The 18,774-nt window shown below is 43.9% G+C and overlaps 1 protein-coding gene across 2 annotated transcripts; it reads right to left on the bottom strand.

The window, feature by feature from the left end:
* Window positions 1-839: 839 nt before the first annotated feature.
* sigirr (single immunoglobulin and toll-interleukin 1 receptor (TIR) domain) lies at window positions 840-17,872 on the bottom strand. Of its 2 annotated transcripts, none has more exons than XM_036961133.1 (9): window positions 17,465-17,872; window positions 8,521-8,737; window positions 8,192-8,319; window positions 7,090-7,230; window positions 6,083-6,226; window positions 5,536-5,638; window positions 5,063-5,219; window positions 2,349-2,530; window positions 840-1,396 (listed from the first exon to the last, which is right to left on the bottom strand). In XM_036961133.1, the coding sequence occupies exons 1-9, from the start codon at window positions 17,532-17,534 to the stop codon at window positions 1,312-1,314; spliced, it is 1,227 nt and encodes a 408-aa protein (XP_036817028.1). In that variant the 5' UTR covers window positions 17,535-17,872; the 3' UTR covers window positions 840-1,311. The 2 variants fall into 2 exon arrangements, with proteins under 2 accessions (XP_036817028.1, XP_036817019.1); XM_036961124.1 differs by having other exon boundaries at window positions 2,359-2,530; window positions 17,465-17,868.
* Window positions 17,873-18,774: the final 902 nt, after the last annotated feature.

The raw sequence follows: 18,774 nt of genomic DNA, 5'->3' as shown, positions 1-18,774 counted from the left end.
TTTAAAATGTCTGACTTTAAGGAAAATTGTATCAACCCCTACAAAAAAGAAACATGAGATTGGTTCGTACAAGCCAAGGCTCGTCCAAGATGAGTTACCTATGAAAAAGGTCTGGACTAGTAAACTGCCCTAAACTACAGAAAGGGTAGCTTTGATCGATAAATATTTCTATTGAACATAATTCTAAACAAACATTACGAAATTAGAATGAATGCATTTCCACTTTAACGTAAAAACAAAATCCCAGACTACTGCAGTAGACCACTCAACCACTTCTTCTATTTTTCCACATACAGTTCACATAACAGGTATCTATTACAAATTTCATATAATAACATGTAGTGTAACTACCAAGGTCATTCAAAACATTTCAGTGAAATGATCATTGGAATCAAATTTTACACACTGAGTGTACAAAACATCTCCTTGATATTGAGTTGCACCCCCCCCCCCCCCCCCCCCCCCCCCCCCCCCCCCCCCCCCCCCTAGAACAGTCTCATTTCGTAGGGGCATGGATTCTACAAGGTGTCAAAAGCGTTCCACAGGGATGCTGGCCCATGTCGATCCCAATGCTTGCCACAGTTGTGTCAAATTGGCTGGATGTCTTTTCGATGGTGGGCCATTCTTGATACACACTGGAAACTGTTGAGTGTGAAAAACCCAGCAGCATTGCAGTTCTTGACACAAACCGGTACACCTGGCATCTACTACCAAACCCCTGTTCAAAGGCACATCAATATTTTATCTTGCCCGTTCACCCTCTGAATGGCAGACACACAATCCATGTATCAATTGTCTCAAGGCTTAAAAATCCTTATTTAACCTGTCTCCCCTTTATCTACACTGCTGGAAGTGGATTGAACAAGTGACATCAATAAGGGATCATAGCTTTCACCTGGATTCACCTGGTCAGTCTATGTCGTGGATAGAGAGAGCAGGTGTTCCTAATGTTTTGTCCACTCAGTGTATATGTGAAAAGTTTCAAATATGGACAAATCTCAATAAACAGATCAAATCAAACTTGTTCCAAGAACAAAATTATTCACTTTAAAAAAAAATATATTAAATGTAACACTTGCTTGAATATGGAAACATCAGGAAGTTGTAGATAGTGTTGGTGAGAGAACCTGTTTTACATTCAGACTGAAGTGAAGAGTGAAGAGTAGAAGTTGGAGATCTTGTTCTCCTTTTTTCTTCAGAAGCTACAGTCTTTTTTAGATGTTGTCCTCTGTAACCAGGCAGTAGAAGTCATTGCGAGCTCCGTAGTTGCGCGATCCCAGGTCCGATACATCTATATCCGAGAGTTTGGACTCAGTCAGGGATGCAGGGACCGAGGGGAACATAGGCAGCACAGGGGCTCTGGATGCCAGTGCCTTGTAGACTGGGAGATGAAGGCCTGGAGAGAAGGAGGGAAGAAACCAGAAGGTGAATGAGGAGATTCAGTAATTTGGTTGAAGAAATGTGTGGATCGATGCTGTCGGTCAACAATCTTAGTTCTACGGGGCTTTAGAGTGATTATTATTCTTCATTGACATTATTTTCAACCTTGGAGAAAGCATCGGGGTGGCAGGTTGCCTAGTGGTTAGAGTGGAGGGGCGGCAGGTAGCCTAGTGGTTAGAGTGGAGGGGCGGCAGGTAGCCTAGTGGTTAGAGTGGAGGGGCGGCAGGTAGCCTAGTGGTTAGAGTGGAGGGTCGGCAGGTTGCCTAGTGGTTAGAGTGGAGGGGCGGCAGGTAGCCTAGTGGTTAGGGTGGAGGGGCGGCAGGTTGCCTAGTGGTTAGAGTGGAGGGGCGGCAGGTAGCCTAGTGGTTAGAGTGGAGGGGCCAGTAACACGAAAGGTTCCTACATCAAATCCCCAAGCTGACAAAAAAATATCAAGTTCTGCCCCCTGAACAAGGCAGTTAACCCACTGTTCCCCTGAACAAGGCAGTTAACCCACTGTTCCCTGGTCGGATGTCATTGTAAATAAGAATTTGTTCTTAACTGACTTGCCTCATCAAAAAATATATATATATAATAATAACTGTAGCAGCAATAATTAAGATAATGCATTGGCCATGGCACAGGTGACACCTTAATTGGGGAGGACGAGCTGATGGCTGGAGCGGAACTAGTGGAATGGTATCAAATACATGGATTCCATATGTTTGATGTCATTCCATTCGCTCCGTTCCAGACATTATTATGAGCCGTGCGTGGATATGATTACATTACATAACCCAAAACGGTATTGGTCCTGGGGATTACAAGGCCAATTCTAATTTAATTGAATTGAAATTGACCCAATCTGAAATGTAATTTGCATTGTAATCCAGCATCAATTGCACCCAACCCTGTTGCCAGCCATTCACTTGGTTTTACCCAGGTCTCCAACAGGGTCAGGGCGACAGTCCAGGTAGTCTGGGTTGAGGGTGAGCATGGGGTCCTTATCGTCTTGGAAGAGAGTCTGGGGGTCCCCTGCCGTGTCGCTGTGGAACACAACCCTATGAGGCATGGCCAGGGCCAACTCCTTCCAGAACACTGACGACGGCAGCTGGGGAGACATGGCACAGTATACACAGTCTAGTTAACCAAAATTATTTTCCAATCGTTTCGTTCTGAACAGAACCGTTATTTTGTTCCGTTCCACTGTTCTGACCAGCAAAATAAAGTTCTGAACCGGTTCAAACCCCCCCCCCCCCCCCCCCCCCCCCCCCCAAAAAAAAGTAACGGTTTATATCACTCCTTTCTGTTAATTTTTAAACCTCTGATATCGAGGTTCAGCTCGACATTAAATGACTTCACCAATGAATAAAGCAGTTCGCTATGGAACGGGAGGGATATGTACATGCATTGGACAGACAAGTGTAGTGTAGGGTGCTGTTAAGGAGAGAGCTGGGCATCTCGTTGTTATGACATGCATTATCTGAATTAGACCCACAGAATCATACCTAGGGAGGAGCGGGTTCTATGGATGTGCCTTTGAATGTGTTTGAACTTCTTAAGGGTTGGCTTAGAGATACCTAACGTTGGACCAGAGCTACCTAACGTTGGACCAGAGCTACCTAACGTTGGACCAGAGCTACATAACGTTGGACCAGAGCTACCTAACGTTGGACCAGAGCTACCTAACGTTGGACCAGAGCTACCTAACGTTGGACCAGAGCTACCTAACGTTGGATTAGAGCTACCTAACATTGGACTAGTGCTACCTAACGTTTGACTAGAGCTACCTAACGTTGGACTAGAGCTACCTAACGTTGGACCAGAGCTACCTAACTTTGGACTAGAGCTACCTAACATTGGCCTAGAGCTACCTCACTGGAGGAAGGGGGAGGAGCTGGTAGCCTGACTGGAGGGAGGTGGAGGAGCTGGTAGCCTGACTGGAGGGAGGGGGAGGTGCTGGTAGCCTGACCGGAGGGAGGGGGAGGTGCTGGTAGCCTGACTGGAGGGAGAGTCTTACCTTCTCCACTATGCGATCTGGTTTCCGAGCTGGTCATGGGTGCACCTCAGCTACGCTCAAGGTCCTAAATGATATCATAACTGCCATCAATAAGAGACAATACTGTGCAGCCGTATTCATTGACCTGGCCAAGGCTTTCGACTGTGTCAATCACCACATTCTTATCGGCAGACTCAACAGCCTTGGTTTCTCAAATGACTGCCTCGCCTGGTTCACCAACAACTTCTCTGATAGAGTTCAGTGTGTCAAATCGGAGGGCCTGTTGTCCAGACCTCTGGTAGTCTCTATGGGGGTGCCACAGGGTTCAATTCTCAGGCCGACTCTCTTCTCTGTATACATCAATGATGTCGCTCTTGCTGCTGGTGATTCTCTGATTGACCTCTACGCAGACGACACCATTCTGTATACTTCTGGCACTTCTTTGGACACTGTGTTAACTAACCTCCAGACGAGCTTCAATGCCATACAACTCTCCTTCCGTGTCCTCCAACTGCTCTTAAATGCAAATAAAACTAAATGCATGCTCTTCAACTGATCGCTGCCCGGCACCTGACCGTCCATCCAGCATCACTACTCTGAACGGTTCTCACCTAGAATATGTGGACAACTACAAATACCTAGGTGTTTGGTTAGACTGTAACCTCTCCTTCCAGACTCACATTAAGCATTCTAGAATCGGCGTCCTATTTCGCAACAAAGCATTCTTCACTCATGCTGCCAAACATATCCTTGTAAAACTGACTATCCTACCGATCCTCGACTTCGGCGATGTCATTTACAAAATAGTCTCCAACACTCTACTCAACAAATTGGATGCAGTCTATCACAGTGCCATCCGTTTTGTCACCAAAGCCCCATATACTACCCACCACTGCGACCTGTATGTTCTCGTTGGCTGACCCTCGCTTCATACTCGTCGCCAAACCCACTGGCTCCAGGTCATCTACAAGTCTTTGCTAGGTAAAGCCCTGCCTTATCTCAGCTCATTGGTCACCATAGCAGCATCCACCCGCAGCACACGCTCCAGCAGGTATATTTCACTGGTCACCCCCAAAGCCAATTCCTCCTTTGGCCGCCTTTCCTTCCAGTTCTCTGCTGCCAATGACTGGAACGAACTGCCAAAATCGCTGAAGCTGGAGACTCTTATCTTCTTCACTAACTTCAAGCACCAGTTGTTAGAGCAGCTCACCGATCATTGCACCTGCACATAGCCCATCTGTAAATAGCCCATCCAACTACCTCATCGCCATACTGTATTTATTTATTTAGCTCCTTTGCACCCCAGTATCTCTACTTGCACATTCAGCTTCTGCACATCTATCACTCCAGTGTTTAATTGCTATATCGTAATTACCTCACCACTATGGCCTATTTTATTGCCTTTACCTCCCTTATCTTACCTCATTTGCACACACTGTAACTATATATTTTTTCTACTGTATTATTGACTGTATGTTTGTTTATTCCATATGCAACTCTGTGTTGTATGTGTCGAACTGCTTTGCTTTATCTTGGCCAGGTCTCAGTTATAAATGAGAACTTGTTCTCAACTAGCAAACCTGGTTAAATAAAGGTGAAATCAAATTAAAATAAAGGGTTAGGTTCAAGGCTAGGTTGAGTCACCATGGAGTGTGATCCCGACCAGGTGAGCAAGGTGAGTTTGTGTCGGTGTTCTCTGAGTTGCTGGACCACATCGGGTCTCATGAGTTTGACCTGACCCTCCAATGTGATGATGATGATGGGCCTCTGGGACAGCTCCAGCAGGTGCAGAAGGCCCTGTCTGAGAGGGTGGATAACATTAGCAGTCAGCTAGATCATGCTATGCTGAGGGTTTTGTACAGACTTGCCTGTTTTTTACAGAAATGGGTAAGCACATAGTGACATTGTAGCATTAGTGGCATTAGTGGCTTAGCCTGCTAAGCTAAGAGAGGACCACAGAGACACAACCAGCATTAGCAGTTAGCATGCTGAGCTAAAAGAGGAACACACAGCGACACAACTAGCATTAGCATTAGCGTTTAGCATGCTAAGGTAAGAGATAGATCAAATATTATATTTTTTACTTAGGCATAATGGTGAGCTATCTGCATACCTACCTAAAGTTGTTACAGCACCAGTCCTGTTCTAGGTAGGCGTGTGACATCACTACAATGAGGCGCCGACAGTGACTAACGTTCATCAGGAACTCAGCAGACGGCTCTGACAGAGGAGAAAAAGAAGAAGAGGAAGAAGAAGTGGAAGAAGAAGAGGAAGAAGAAGGGGAAGAAGAAAAAGAGGAAGAAGAAGAAGGGGAAGAGGAAGAAGAGGAGGAAGAAGATGAGGAAGAAGAACAAGAGGAAGAGGAACAATAAGAGGGAGAAGAAGAAGAAAAAGGAGGAAAATACAGTTAACCTGATAACTTTCAGGGAAGACAGCAGGTAACCTATTAGGTTAAGAGCATTAGCCTAAAGATTGCTGGTTTGAATCCCCAAGCCGACTATGTGAAAAGGCAGCTTGGGGATTGAACAAGGCACTTAACCCTAATTGCTCCTGTAAATTGCTCTGGATAAGCGCATCTGCCAAATGGCCAAAATGTTGTTGTTTTTCATGTAAGAATCGAACGGACTGTAGGAGTTACAGAGGGCTATGTTGTGTCATCATTACCACCCCCAGGTAGGATGTTGTTATCACTGAGGTGTAGCTTATGTCCAGATTTGTTCACCAGGTGAGGTTTGAGGATGAAGTTGACCAACTTTCTGTCGTATTCGTTGTTGACATAGGAGAAGTAGGCATCATGCAGCTTCCCATCTGGTGACATAAAGAGAGACATTATAACACAGCTTAACTTACCTTGGAGTCATTTGGCAGACACTATCCCAGAGCGATTAAACATTTGTGCATTCTATTCAGGTAGGTTAAAACAACCACAATTCAGTGTCACGATCCTGAGTAAACCCTTCTTACAACCACATATGACAATCATTGCAAGTATTTAACAATATACAGTATCTTTGATATGTTCAATACATTGTAACCCCCAATACTACTTGAACCTGCTTACAGGTACCTACAGACTCCTTATCTTAATTTGATCTTCCTGTTGTTGCCGGAATTTTCCTGCAAATCAGGAAATGCAAACGTGTAGTGTAATTGAGGTTTAAGAAGGCTTCTAAAGTTTTTAATATCAGAATTGATTTGCCCTAATGGAAAATGTCTCCAACCCCTACAAAAAATGTCCATTCATTATAATCCACATAGTAATTCACATTTGCTGTTGCTGCAAGATTATTTTCCTGCTGTAGCAAACTGGCTCAAATTAAGATCCTACATCTGTACAACTAACCATAGCCCACCTACAGCACAAAGTGGGCTCACACTTCCCATCCCAATGCGTTTTAACCACTGCAGTGGGTTAAAACTGGGGCTCCCGAGTTGCGCAGCGGTTGAAGGCACTACGTCTCAGTACTAGAGGCGTCACTACAGAACCTGGTTTGATTCCAGGCTCTATCACAACTGGCCGTGATTGGGAGTCCGATAGGGCGGCGCACAATTGGCCCAGCGTCGTTAGGGTTTGGCCAGGGTAGACCATCATTGTAAACAATAATTTGTTCTTAACTGACTTGCTTAGTTAAATAAAGATTTTTTAAAAAAATTAAATCCTCACTCCTCACCATTGATCTCATAGTCTCCATAGGAGTTCCTGTACCAGAGTTTGATATTGAGACGACACCTGGAGTAGACAACAGCAGCTATAGTCAGGATCAGGAAGAGACTGATGGCTGCTATCACTGATGCTGTGTGGCTGGGCTGGGCTGGGATCCCACAAACAGAAACCAACAATCATGAGTCATTAATAATCAGCCTATAGTATGTATAAATTGGAAGTGGACGCCAAAGTGTTGTCCATTAGCTTACTCCAATTAGGGGAGGGGTTTAGAGGAACATAATAAAGGAAAATATATTTGTAAAAAAATATATATAATATAAATATATATTTACAAAAATATATAGAGAGAATTGAAAATTATGCAGATAATTACATTGATGGAAGCTACTATCTGCAGTATAAAAGCTGATCTACCTAAAATAAAAATAAAAATAAATAGCAGCATATCTGAATCCATCCTGAATCCACCCTGAATCCACCTTGAATCCAACCTGAATCCACCCTGAATCCACCTTGAATCCAACCTGAATCCAACCTGAATCCAACCTGAATCCACCCTGAATCCACCCTGAATCCAACCTGAATCCAACCTGAATCCAACCTGAATCCACCTTGAATCCAACCTGAATCCAACCTGAATCCAACCTGAATCCACCCTGAATCCACCCTGAATCCAACCTGAATCCAACCTGAATCCAACCTAAATCCAACCTGAATCCACCCTGAATCCACCCTGAATCCACCCTGAATCCAACCCGAATCCACCCTGAATCCACCCTGAATCCAACCTGAATCCATCCTGAATCCACCCTGAATCCACCCTGAATCCACCCTGAATCCAACCCGAATCCATCCTGAATCCACCCTGAATCCACCCTGAATCCAACCTGAATCCATCCTGAATCCACCCTGAATCCAACCTGAATCCAGCCTGAATCCATCCTAAATCCAACCTGAATCCACCCTGAATCCACCCAGGCTCAGTTATCACACATATTAACATTTGAAATAAGCATTGTATGCACACACTAATGTAAGTTGCCTTTGACAACATGTCTGATACAGTATGAGGTTCAGTCCATAAACCCCGCCCCCTGGTTTCTTACCGGTATTCTGCAGGCTGAAGTCAGCAGAGGTGTTCCTCACCTCACAGGAGTAGAGGCCAAAGTCAGCCTGCTCTCTAACCTGGACCTGCAGTACACTGCTCACAATCATTTGGGATTGGCTGGGAGTCCTGCCAGAAAAAAAAGAAAAAGGTGACCTCTGTATTTGTAATTGGTTGGATATTGGGGGGGGGGGGGGGGGGGGGGCTGAACATTAATTATTATTTAACATTATTTTATACAAATAAATCAAGAGTAGATTCTTATTTGCAATGACAACCCGTAGATCAGTGTACATGTGATTTGGCAAGGTGACCTCCCGTTGAACTGACCAGGTGGATGTGTTCTGTGGGTAAAGGCTGAGGTTGAGAGGGGTCCCATCTTTGCTCCAGAGCAGAGTCCGGGAGGTAGCGTCACACCGTTGGTCCGTCTGGTTCCAGGACAGCACGGCTGTACAGTTCAGAGCCACAAAGGAACCCAGGGTCTCCCACACCTCAGACTGCCCCCCACTGGGTAACTGAAACTCTGGGGCTTGGGTGCACAGGGATTCTGCATGAAGGAATGAATGAACACATTTAACAAACTGAAAATAATATTACATTCCTCCAGCTAAGTGAAATTCACAATAAACATGTCACTGCAATATTTTACATTTCAATCATTAAGCAGACACTCTTATTCAGAGCAACTTACTGACAATCAACTGACTGACCGACCGACCGACCGACCGACCGACCGACCGACCGACCGACCGACCGACCGACCGACCGACCGACCGACCGACCGACCGACCGACCGACCGACCGACCGACCGACCGACCGACCGACCGACCGACCGACCGACCGACCGACCGACCGACCGACCGACCGACCGACCGACCGACCGACCGACCGACCGACCGACCGACCGACCGACCGACCGACCGACCGACCGACCGACCGACCGACCGACCGACCGACCGACCGACCGACCGCGACCGACCGACCGACCGACCGACCGACCGACCGACCGACCGACCGACCGACCGACCGACCGACCGACCGACCGACCGACCGACCGACCGACCGACCGACCGACCGACCGACCGACCGACCGACCGACCGACCGACCGACCGACCGACCGACCGACCGACCGACCGACCGATTGACTGACTGACTGACTGATTGACTGACTGACTGACTGACTGAATGACTGAATGAATAGTTGACTGACTGACTGATTGACTGACTTACTGAATGACTGACTGAATAGTTGACTGAATGAATAGTTGACTGACTGACTGATTGACTGACTGATTGACTGACTGACTGATTGACTGACTGACTGACTAACTGATTGACTGATTGACTGACTGAATGACTGATTGACTGACTGAATAGTTGACTGATGAATAGTTGACTGACTGACTGATTGACTGACTGACTGACTGACTGATTGACTGGACTGACTGATTGACTGATTGACTGACTGACTGACTGATTGACTGACTGACTGGCTGACTGACTGATTGACTGACTGACTGATTGACTGACTGATTGACTGACTGACTGCAGGACCTAAAAACAATAGGGCCCTTTTATCTCCCCAGCTCAATCTTGTAAGGCTGAACCAGCCAACTCGGCAGGCACACTGACTGAAACAAACCTCTTCTCTACAGGTGTAGCAAATACCAATTTAACTGACTGAAACAAACCTCTTCTCTACAGGTGTAGCAAATACCAATTTAACCCCCCACCCCAAAGCATATGAAACTAACTCTTAGAGGCACAACAATAGTTTATGGAGTCGGCTAGGAACGACAATAGTTTACGGAGTTGGCTAGGAACGACAATAGTTTACGGAGTTGGCTAGGAACGACAATAGTTTATGGAGTTGGCTAGGAACGACAATAGTTTACGGAGTTGGCTAGGAACGACAATAGTTTACGGAGTTGGCTAGGAACGTCAATAGTTTACGGAGTTGGCTAGGAACGACAATAGTTTACGGAGTTGGCTAGGAACGACAATAGTTTATGGAGTTGGCTAGGAACGACAATAGTTACGGAGTTGGCTAGGAACGACAATAGTTTATGGAGTTGGCTAGGAACGACAATAGTTTACGGAGTTGGCTAGGAACGACAATAGTTTATGGAGTTGGCTAGGAACGACAATAGTTTATGGAGTTGGCTAGGAACGACAATAGTTTATGGAGTTGGCTAGGAACGACAATAGTTTACGGAGTTGGCAAGGAACGACAATAGTTTACGGAGTTGGCTAGGAACGACAATAGTTTACGGAGTTGGCTAGGAACGACAATAGTTTACGGAGTTGGCTAGGAACGACAATAGTTTACGGAGTTGGCTACCTCGAGGATATTCTATCACAATACGATCACATTTGGTATAACCAAACTATTGTTATTAATAGGTTATTACCATGTTATTACCATAATGGTATATTTATTTGGTTATTACCATGTTATTACCATAATGTTAGATTTATTTGGTTATTACCATGTTATTACCATAATGTTAGATTTACTTGGTTATTACCATGTTATTACCATAATGTTAGATTTACTTGGTTATTACCATGTTCTTACCATAATGTTATATTTATTCGGTTATTACCATGTTATATTTGGTTATTACCATGTTATTACCATGTTATATTTACTTGGTTATTACCATGTTATTACCATAATGTTATATTTATTTGGTTATTACCATGTTATTACCATGTTATATTTACTTGGTTATTACCATGTTATTACCATGTTATATTTACTTGGTTATTACCATGTTATTACCATGTTATATTTACTTGGTTATTACCATGTTATTACCATAATGTTATATTTACTTGGTTATTACCATGTTATTACCATAATGGTATATTTATTTGGTTATTACCATGTTATTACCATAATGTTATATTTATTTGTTATTACCATGTTATATTTATTTGGTTATTACCATGTTATTACCATGTTATATTTATTCGGTTATTACCATGTTATTACCATGTTATATTTATTCAGTTATTACCATTTGTTTAACCCTTTTTTGGTTACTACATGATTCCATATGTGTTATGTCATAGTTTTGATGTCTTCACTATTATTCTATAATGTCGAAAATAGTTTTAAAAAATAAAGAAAAACCCTTGAATGAGTAGGTGTTCTAAAACTAGGTAGGTAGGTAGGTAGGTAGGTAAGCACAGAGCAAAGTTATGAGCAAATGTTTTGCATATAATGCTCCAAATGGTACCCTATTGTCCAGGTTATGAGCCCTGGTCAAAGTAGTGCACTATATATAGGGAATAGGGTTCTATAGGACTCTGGTCTAAAGTAGTGCACTATATAGGGAATAGAGTTCTATAGGACGCTGGTCTAAAGTAGTGCACTATATAGGGAATAGGGTTCTATAGGTCCCTGGTCTAAAGTAGTGCACTATATAGGGAATAGGGTTCTATAGGGCCCTTGTCTAAAGTAGTGCACTATATAGGGAATAGGGTTCTATAGGGCCCTGGTCTAAAATAGTGCACTATATAGGGAATAGGGTTCTATAGGGCTCTGGTCTAAAATAGTGCACTATATATAGGGAATAGGGTGGTATTTAGGGCTCAGGCAGAGGACTAGCGTCTATAAACAGTACTTTATGACTCAGCAGAGCAGGTGGGCAGTATTGTTGCTGGTTACACAGTGACTGGAACAGGCCAACTTAATGGAACGTGAAGGTGAACTGGTTTGCTTTTTCACCCAGTTGTTTTTACTTGCAGCTCAGCACCCTCACGGGGCAAACGGGTACTTTGAGGAATAGCAAATCGCTGAGGGGCAAATGCATCAGATGTAACATTGGGGAAAGTAGGATAATGAGCTGTTCTGTCAGAGCAGAAGCATATGCCTTTGGAAAACAGGACATACAGCCAGTTCTTTAAGGGGAAACAGAACATACAGTCAATTCTTTAAGGGGAAACAGGACATACAGCCAGTTCTTTAAGGGGGAAACAGAACATACAGCCAGTTCTTTAAGGGGGAAACAGAACATACAGCCAGTTCTTTAAGGGGAAAACAGGACACACAGCCAGTTCTTTAAGGGGAAACAGAACATACAGTCAGATCTTTAAGGGGGAAACAGAACATACAGCCAGTTCTTTAAGGGGAAAACAGGACATATAGCCAGTTCTTTAAGGGGAAACAGAACATACAGTCAGATCTATAAGGGAGAGAGGGGGTCATATGGGTTTAAAGAGCAGGTGTTCTATAAGGGAGAGAGGGGGTCATATGGGTTTAAAGAGCAGGTGTTCTATAAGGGAGAGAGGGGGCCATATGGGTTTAAAGAGCATGTGTTCTATAAGGGAGAGAGGGGGTCATATGGGTTTAAAGAGCAGGTGTTCTATAAGGGAGAGAGGGGGTTATATGGGTTTAAAGAGCAGGTGTTCTATAAGGGAGAGAGGGGGCCATATGGGTTTAAAGAGCAGGTGTTCTAGAAGGGAGAGAAGGGGCCATGTGGGTTTAAAGAGCAGGTGTTCTAGAAGGGAGAGAAAGGGCCATATGGGTTTAAAGAGCAGGTGTTCTAGAAGGGAGAGAAGGGGCCATATGGGTTTAAAGAGCAGGTGTTCTAGAAGGGAGAGAAGGGGCCATGTGGGTTTAAAGAGCAGGTGTTCTAGAAGGGAGAGAAGGGGCCATATGGGTTTAAAGAGCAGGTGTTCTATAAGGGAGAGAGGGGGCCATATGGGTTTAAAGAGCAGGTGTTCTAGAAGGGAGAGAAGGGGCCATATGGGTTTAAAGAGCAGGTGTTCTAGAAGGGAGAGAAGGGGCCATTTGGTTTAAAGAGCAGGTGTTCTAGAAGGGAGAGAAGGGGCCATATGGGTTTAAAGAGCAGGTGTTCTAGAATGGAGAGAAGGGGCCATATGGGTTTAAAGAGCAGGACATACAGTCAGTTATTTAGTTCTATAAATTCCTTGTTTTTCAGGCTCCTCTGATTTCTATTGACAACTTCAAATCAACCAGAAATGAATACAGGACAACCACAGTGTAGTTCTATAGCAGCCCTAAAACACCACTGTTAGCAGACAACCATAGAGTATTGATTTGCTTTAGATGTTGAGTAGTTCTATAGCAGCCCTAAAACACCACTGTTAACAGTGGGGGGGAAAACAGGTCATGAATTTATCTGCAAGCATACACTGCCATAAAGAGCAACAACAGATCCCTTTAGTATAAGCAACCTTTAACCATTTAACCCCCACAGCAGAACGAACAACAGGAGTACAGAGATTTCCTCCCCTCACTGTCTGTCAGTTAGAACTACTACAATGACCAGTTTGTCAACATATTCAGGTATGGTAAAGAGCAGGCTAGCTAAGAGGCCCTGGGGGAACTCCTTAGGATTGGATGCATCTGTTGTACACACAACAGTGTTTCATTTGAACCGCACTGTTTCGTTTCCCGGAACACATTTGCCAGGAACAGGTGCTGTGCCGAAAATCTCCTCAAAATGAAACGCTGCCTAACGTGATCAGATATCTCAACAAACAAGCATGTCGCAGCAATGAAGAATTGAGTGCGTGCGCGTTCACGCGAATTGTTTGCAATGTATTTTTTTTAAATAATAAAATCAATCAGATTTCATTCAAGTTTCCTCCTATGTAGTTGTTATTCCACCTAAAAAAAAACGTAATGTGAAAACGTGCCTGATATTGTAAGAATTGATTCGTGTTGGGCCGCCCCGGGTTTATGGCCTGCGCAGCCGGTACCAACGCGTTGCCACTGGCCATTACCGGGGTAAAAGAGAAACGCGCGCATGTATTGCTCAGAACTAGAATGATATTCACTTTCTATGACCTCTCTTCCTCTCTCTGATCTGAGAAGACATGAGCCTGCAACTCTCATCTCCCCAGCGTTGCACTTAATCATTTATTTCCTTATGGAATCATAGCCGCGGGATGGGCGCTGGAGGTACCGCAGCACCCCTGATCAAATCCAATACGTTTGCTAAAATTATATTATTACTGTCTGTTGATAAAGCAATGAAATAATTCAGAATAGTACATCAAGAGTAGTAGGCCTATGATTTAGCCACGGGGGATCAATAGCTCTCTCTTTTGTTATAGTCTAGCTGTGTATTGTGTTTAGCCCAATCACAAGCCATTGCCTACCGTCGGGAACGCACGACAAGTCTGTCTCGGTAAACAAACCGCACGCAGTCAAAACAGGCCTTTAGCAAAATCTCTAATGACATCACGGGAAAAACATAGGTTGGAAAGCAGATGGATTCTGCAGAAAAAAAAGAAGACAATCTGTCTGTAGGCTACCAAATATGTTATCAACTTCCAAATACACCTATTGAGCGAACAGTATTGTTTTACAAAGTAGAACAAGAGTGAGATAGAATTTTGGCACGAGTGCATCAACCATCGCCGGCGAGTCAGTGAAACTGGAAATCTTTATTGTACAATAAGTGTCTCCACACACCTAGGCGTTTCATATATTCAGATACTCAGGACGTCAGTGTCAGAGTAGCCTGTAAATGACAGATAATTTATAAAGGTATTAAAAACTATTATGCTAAAATCTCCAGTCATCTAATATGATGTGGAATTACATGAAATGCGTGTGCAGCTTCTGTAAGCGCATCTACACTACTGCTCTGTGCCAAGGGAGGTTAATTATTTATCTATTTTTACATTTATTTCACCTTTATTTAACCAGGTAGGCTAGTTGAGAACACCTTTATTTAACCAGGTAGGCTAGTTGAGAACACCTTTATTTAACCAGGTAGGCCAGTTGAGAACAAGTTCTCATTTACAACTGCGACCTGGCCAGGATAAAGCAAAGCAGTGCGACAAAAACAACAACAGAGTTACACATGGAATAAACAAGCGTACAGTCAATAACACAATAGGAAACAAATAAAGTATATATACAGTGTGTGCAAATGGCGTGAGGAGGTAACGCAATAAATAGGCCAATAGTAGCGAAGTAATGACAATTTAGCAAATTAACACTGGAGTGATAGATGAGCAGATGGCGATGTGTAAGTAGAAATACTGGTGTGATAGATGAGCAAGATGATAATGTGTAAGTAGAGATACTGGTGTGATAGATGAGCAGATGGCGATGTGTAAGTAGAAATACTGGTGTGATAGATGAGCAAGATGATAATGTGTAAGTAGAGATACTGGTGTGATAGATGAGCAGATGGCGATGTGTAAGTAGAAATACTGGTGTGATAGATGAGCAAGATGATAATGTGTAAGTAGAGATACTGGTGTGATAGATGAGCAGATGGCGATGTGTAAGTAGAAATACTGGTGTGATAGATGAGCAAGATGATAATGTGTAAGTAGAAATACTGGTGTGATAGATGAGCAGATGGCGATGTGCAAGTAGAGATACTGGTGTGATAGATGAGCAGATGATAATGTGTAAGTAGAAATACTGGTGTGATAGATGAGCAGATGATAATGTGTAAGTAGAAATACTGGTGTGATAGATGAGCAGATGGCGATGTGCAAGTAGAGATACTGGTGTGATAGATGAGCAGATGGCGATGTGCAAGTAGAAATACTGGTGTGATAGATGAGCAGATGGCGATGTGCAAGTAGAAATACTGGTGTGATAGATGAGCAGATGGCGATGTGCAAGTAGAAATACTGGTGTGATAGATGAGCAGATGGCGATGTGCAAGTAGAAATACTGGTGTGATAGATGAGCAGATGGCGATGTGCAAGTAGAAATACTGGTGTGATAGATGAGCAGATGGCGATGTGCAAGTAGAAATACTGGTGTGATAGATGAGCAGATGGCGATGTGCAAGTAGAAATACTGGTGTGATAGATGAGCAGATGGCGATGTGCAAGTAGAAATACTGGTGTGATAGATGAGCAGATGGCGATGTGCAAGTAGAAATACTGGTGTGATAGATGAGCAGATGGCGATGTGCAAGTAGAAATACTGGTGTGATAGATGAGCAGATGGCGATGTGCAAGTAGAAATACTGGTGTGATAGATGAGCAGATGGCGATGTGCAAGTAGAAATACTGGTGTGATAGATGAGCAGATGGCGATGTGCAAGTAGAAATACTGGTGTGATAGATGAGCAGATGGCGATGTGCAAGTAGAAATACTGGTGTGATAGATGAGCAGATGGCGATGTGCAAGTAGAGATACTGGTGTGATAGATGAGCAGATGGCGATGTGCAAGTAGAGATACTGGTGTGATAGATGAGCAGATGGCGATGTGCAAGTAGAGATACTGGTGTGATAGATGAGCAGATGATAATGTGTAAGTAGAAATACTGGTGTGATAGATGAGCAGATGGCGATGTGCAAGTAGAGATACTGGTGTGATAGATGAGCAGATGATAATGTGTAAGTAGAAATACTGGTGTGATAGATGAGCAGATGATAATGTGTAAGTAGAAATACTGGTGTGATAGATGAGCAGATGGCGATGTGCAAGTAGAAATACTGGTGTGATAGATGAGCAGATGGCGATGTGCAAGTAGAAATACTGGTGTGATAGATGAGCAATAAAGTAAATGCATGCAATGATTTATTATAAAGATGGTGTTGTTTTCCTGCGTTCCGGTCCCTCAGAGCCTCGCAGGTCACCACCCTTTTCCGGAACCTTCCAATTGACAAAGCAACCACTGCACATACACACAAAAACACACTCTGTTTTAACATTCCGTATATGATTTATTATTAACATGGTGGTAGCACTGCGCTGTATATCCGGGTACGAAGTCCAGATTGGAGCAATTGTCGTCGTTAGTGTCCGACTGGACTAGAGAACTCATGACTGAATGACACTTGAAAGGTTGCAGTGTTGAGAGGCGACAGATGTGTACTTGTCATTGATTGGTTGTCTCTTCTCCAATTGATTGGCAACTGTCTCTTGTCTTCTAATTCTATTTATTTTAATGAGTAATGTATCTTTAAACAGAGATAGGCTGTTCGTTCGACATTATGACGCAAGGAGTCGTCACTTTCGTTCGTTTCCTATTGGTGATAAACAACCTGTGCAAAGAATTTCAAACTACATATAATGTTTATATCGTATATACTAATGGAATTTGCAAGAAACTCAAATCATATTCTTCAGCAAAAAAAGAACCCTCTCGCGCTTTACGCACGATAGCATGCGGTAAAGTTTATAAATTAGAGCTCCCCCTCCCCAAAAAAGTCAAATTTTCTGATCAATAAAATAACATACAATTGAATCGGTTTTCCGTTTAATCGATTAAACAATATTGTCAATAGATTAAATGACAGAATATAATCTTACCTCCAGCACACACCGATATCCTGTTCCATAAAGTACATGTCAGAATGAAAGCCAACTGGTTAGAAGTCATTTTGTAAGGTAAAATCGTTCTCTTTCCTTCTTATTCCGAGTTTTCAATCGCAAGGCACGCGCTATGGTCCTAGGATTATATCGTATCACCCAGCACCAGTGGATAAAACATTAGGAATTGTAGTTAAATAAAAATAATAACTCCCAAGGCATGACTCGGTTCAACTGCTTGACTGACTTCTGTGTACGGGTGGTCACGTGACGTCTCACCTGTTCAAGTCAACTTTCAGAAGTAGGCTATCTGCTTAGTCTACTGGTCGCAAAAGTCCTCCCAACATGCTTAAACGGAACAGGGTTTTTAAAATAAAAGAGTCATACAAGCGAGTTTAAAAATCCAACTGTAGGCTTCACACACTGTAATGCACGACTCTGCCCCCCCCCCCCCCCCCCCCCCCCCCCCCCCCTCCATCCACACAGGTACCTACAGTAAAACGTTATGTAGTTAGGTTGTAATGTGGGTCATTGGTAGTAAAACAAATGTAAAAGTATGTTGCTTTTTTAAAACTAAAATAAATGTCTTGTTAATAGTAATTAAATTAATTTGTTGGGCGCTTAACTTGCCCTATTTCACCTGTACAAGCGTGTTTTATACACGTGTGAATTGCAAATGTGCCTTTTCCATATCCCAACTCTCCCTGAGACACCCTCAGAGAGTAGGGTCACTCCCAGGGTCAGTCATTATCCCAACTCTCCCTGAGACACCCTCAGAGAGTGGGGTCACTCCCAGGGTCAGTCATTATCCCAACTCCCCCTGAGACACCCTCAGAGAGTGGGGTCACTCCCAGGGTCAGTCATTATCCCAACTCTCCCTGAGACACCCTCAGAGAGTGGGGTCACTCCCAGGGTCAGTCATTATCCCAACTCCCCCTGAGACACCCTCAGAGAGTGGGGTCACTCCCAGGGTCAGTCATTATCCCAACTCCTTCTGAGACACCCTCAGAGAGTGTGGTCACTCCCAGGGTCAGTCATTATCCCAACTCTCCCTGAGACACCCTCAGAGAGTGGGGTCACTCCCAGGGTCAGTCATTATCCCAACTCCCCCTGAGACACCCTCAGAGAGTGGGGTCACTCCCAGGGTCAGTCATTATCCCAACTCCCTTTGAGACAACCTCAGAGAGTGGGGTCACTCCCAGGGTCAGCCATTATCCCAACTCCCCCTGGTACACCCTCAGAGAGTGTGGTCACTCCCAGGGTCAGTCATTATCCCAACTCTCCCTGAGACACCCTCAGAGAGTGGGGTC

The sequence above is a fragment of the Oncorhynchus mykiss genome, chromosome 2, assembly GCF_013265735.2.
Source record: "Oncorhynchus mykiss isolate Arlee chromosome 2, USDA_OmykA_1.1, whole genome shotgun sequence".
Lineage (NCBI taxonomy): Eukaryota > Metazoa > Chordata > Actinopteri > Salmoniformes > Salmonidae > Oncorhynchus > Oncorhynchus mykiss.
This window is presented reverse-complemented; position numbering and strand designations above follow the sequence as displayed.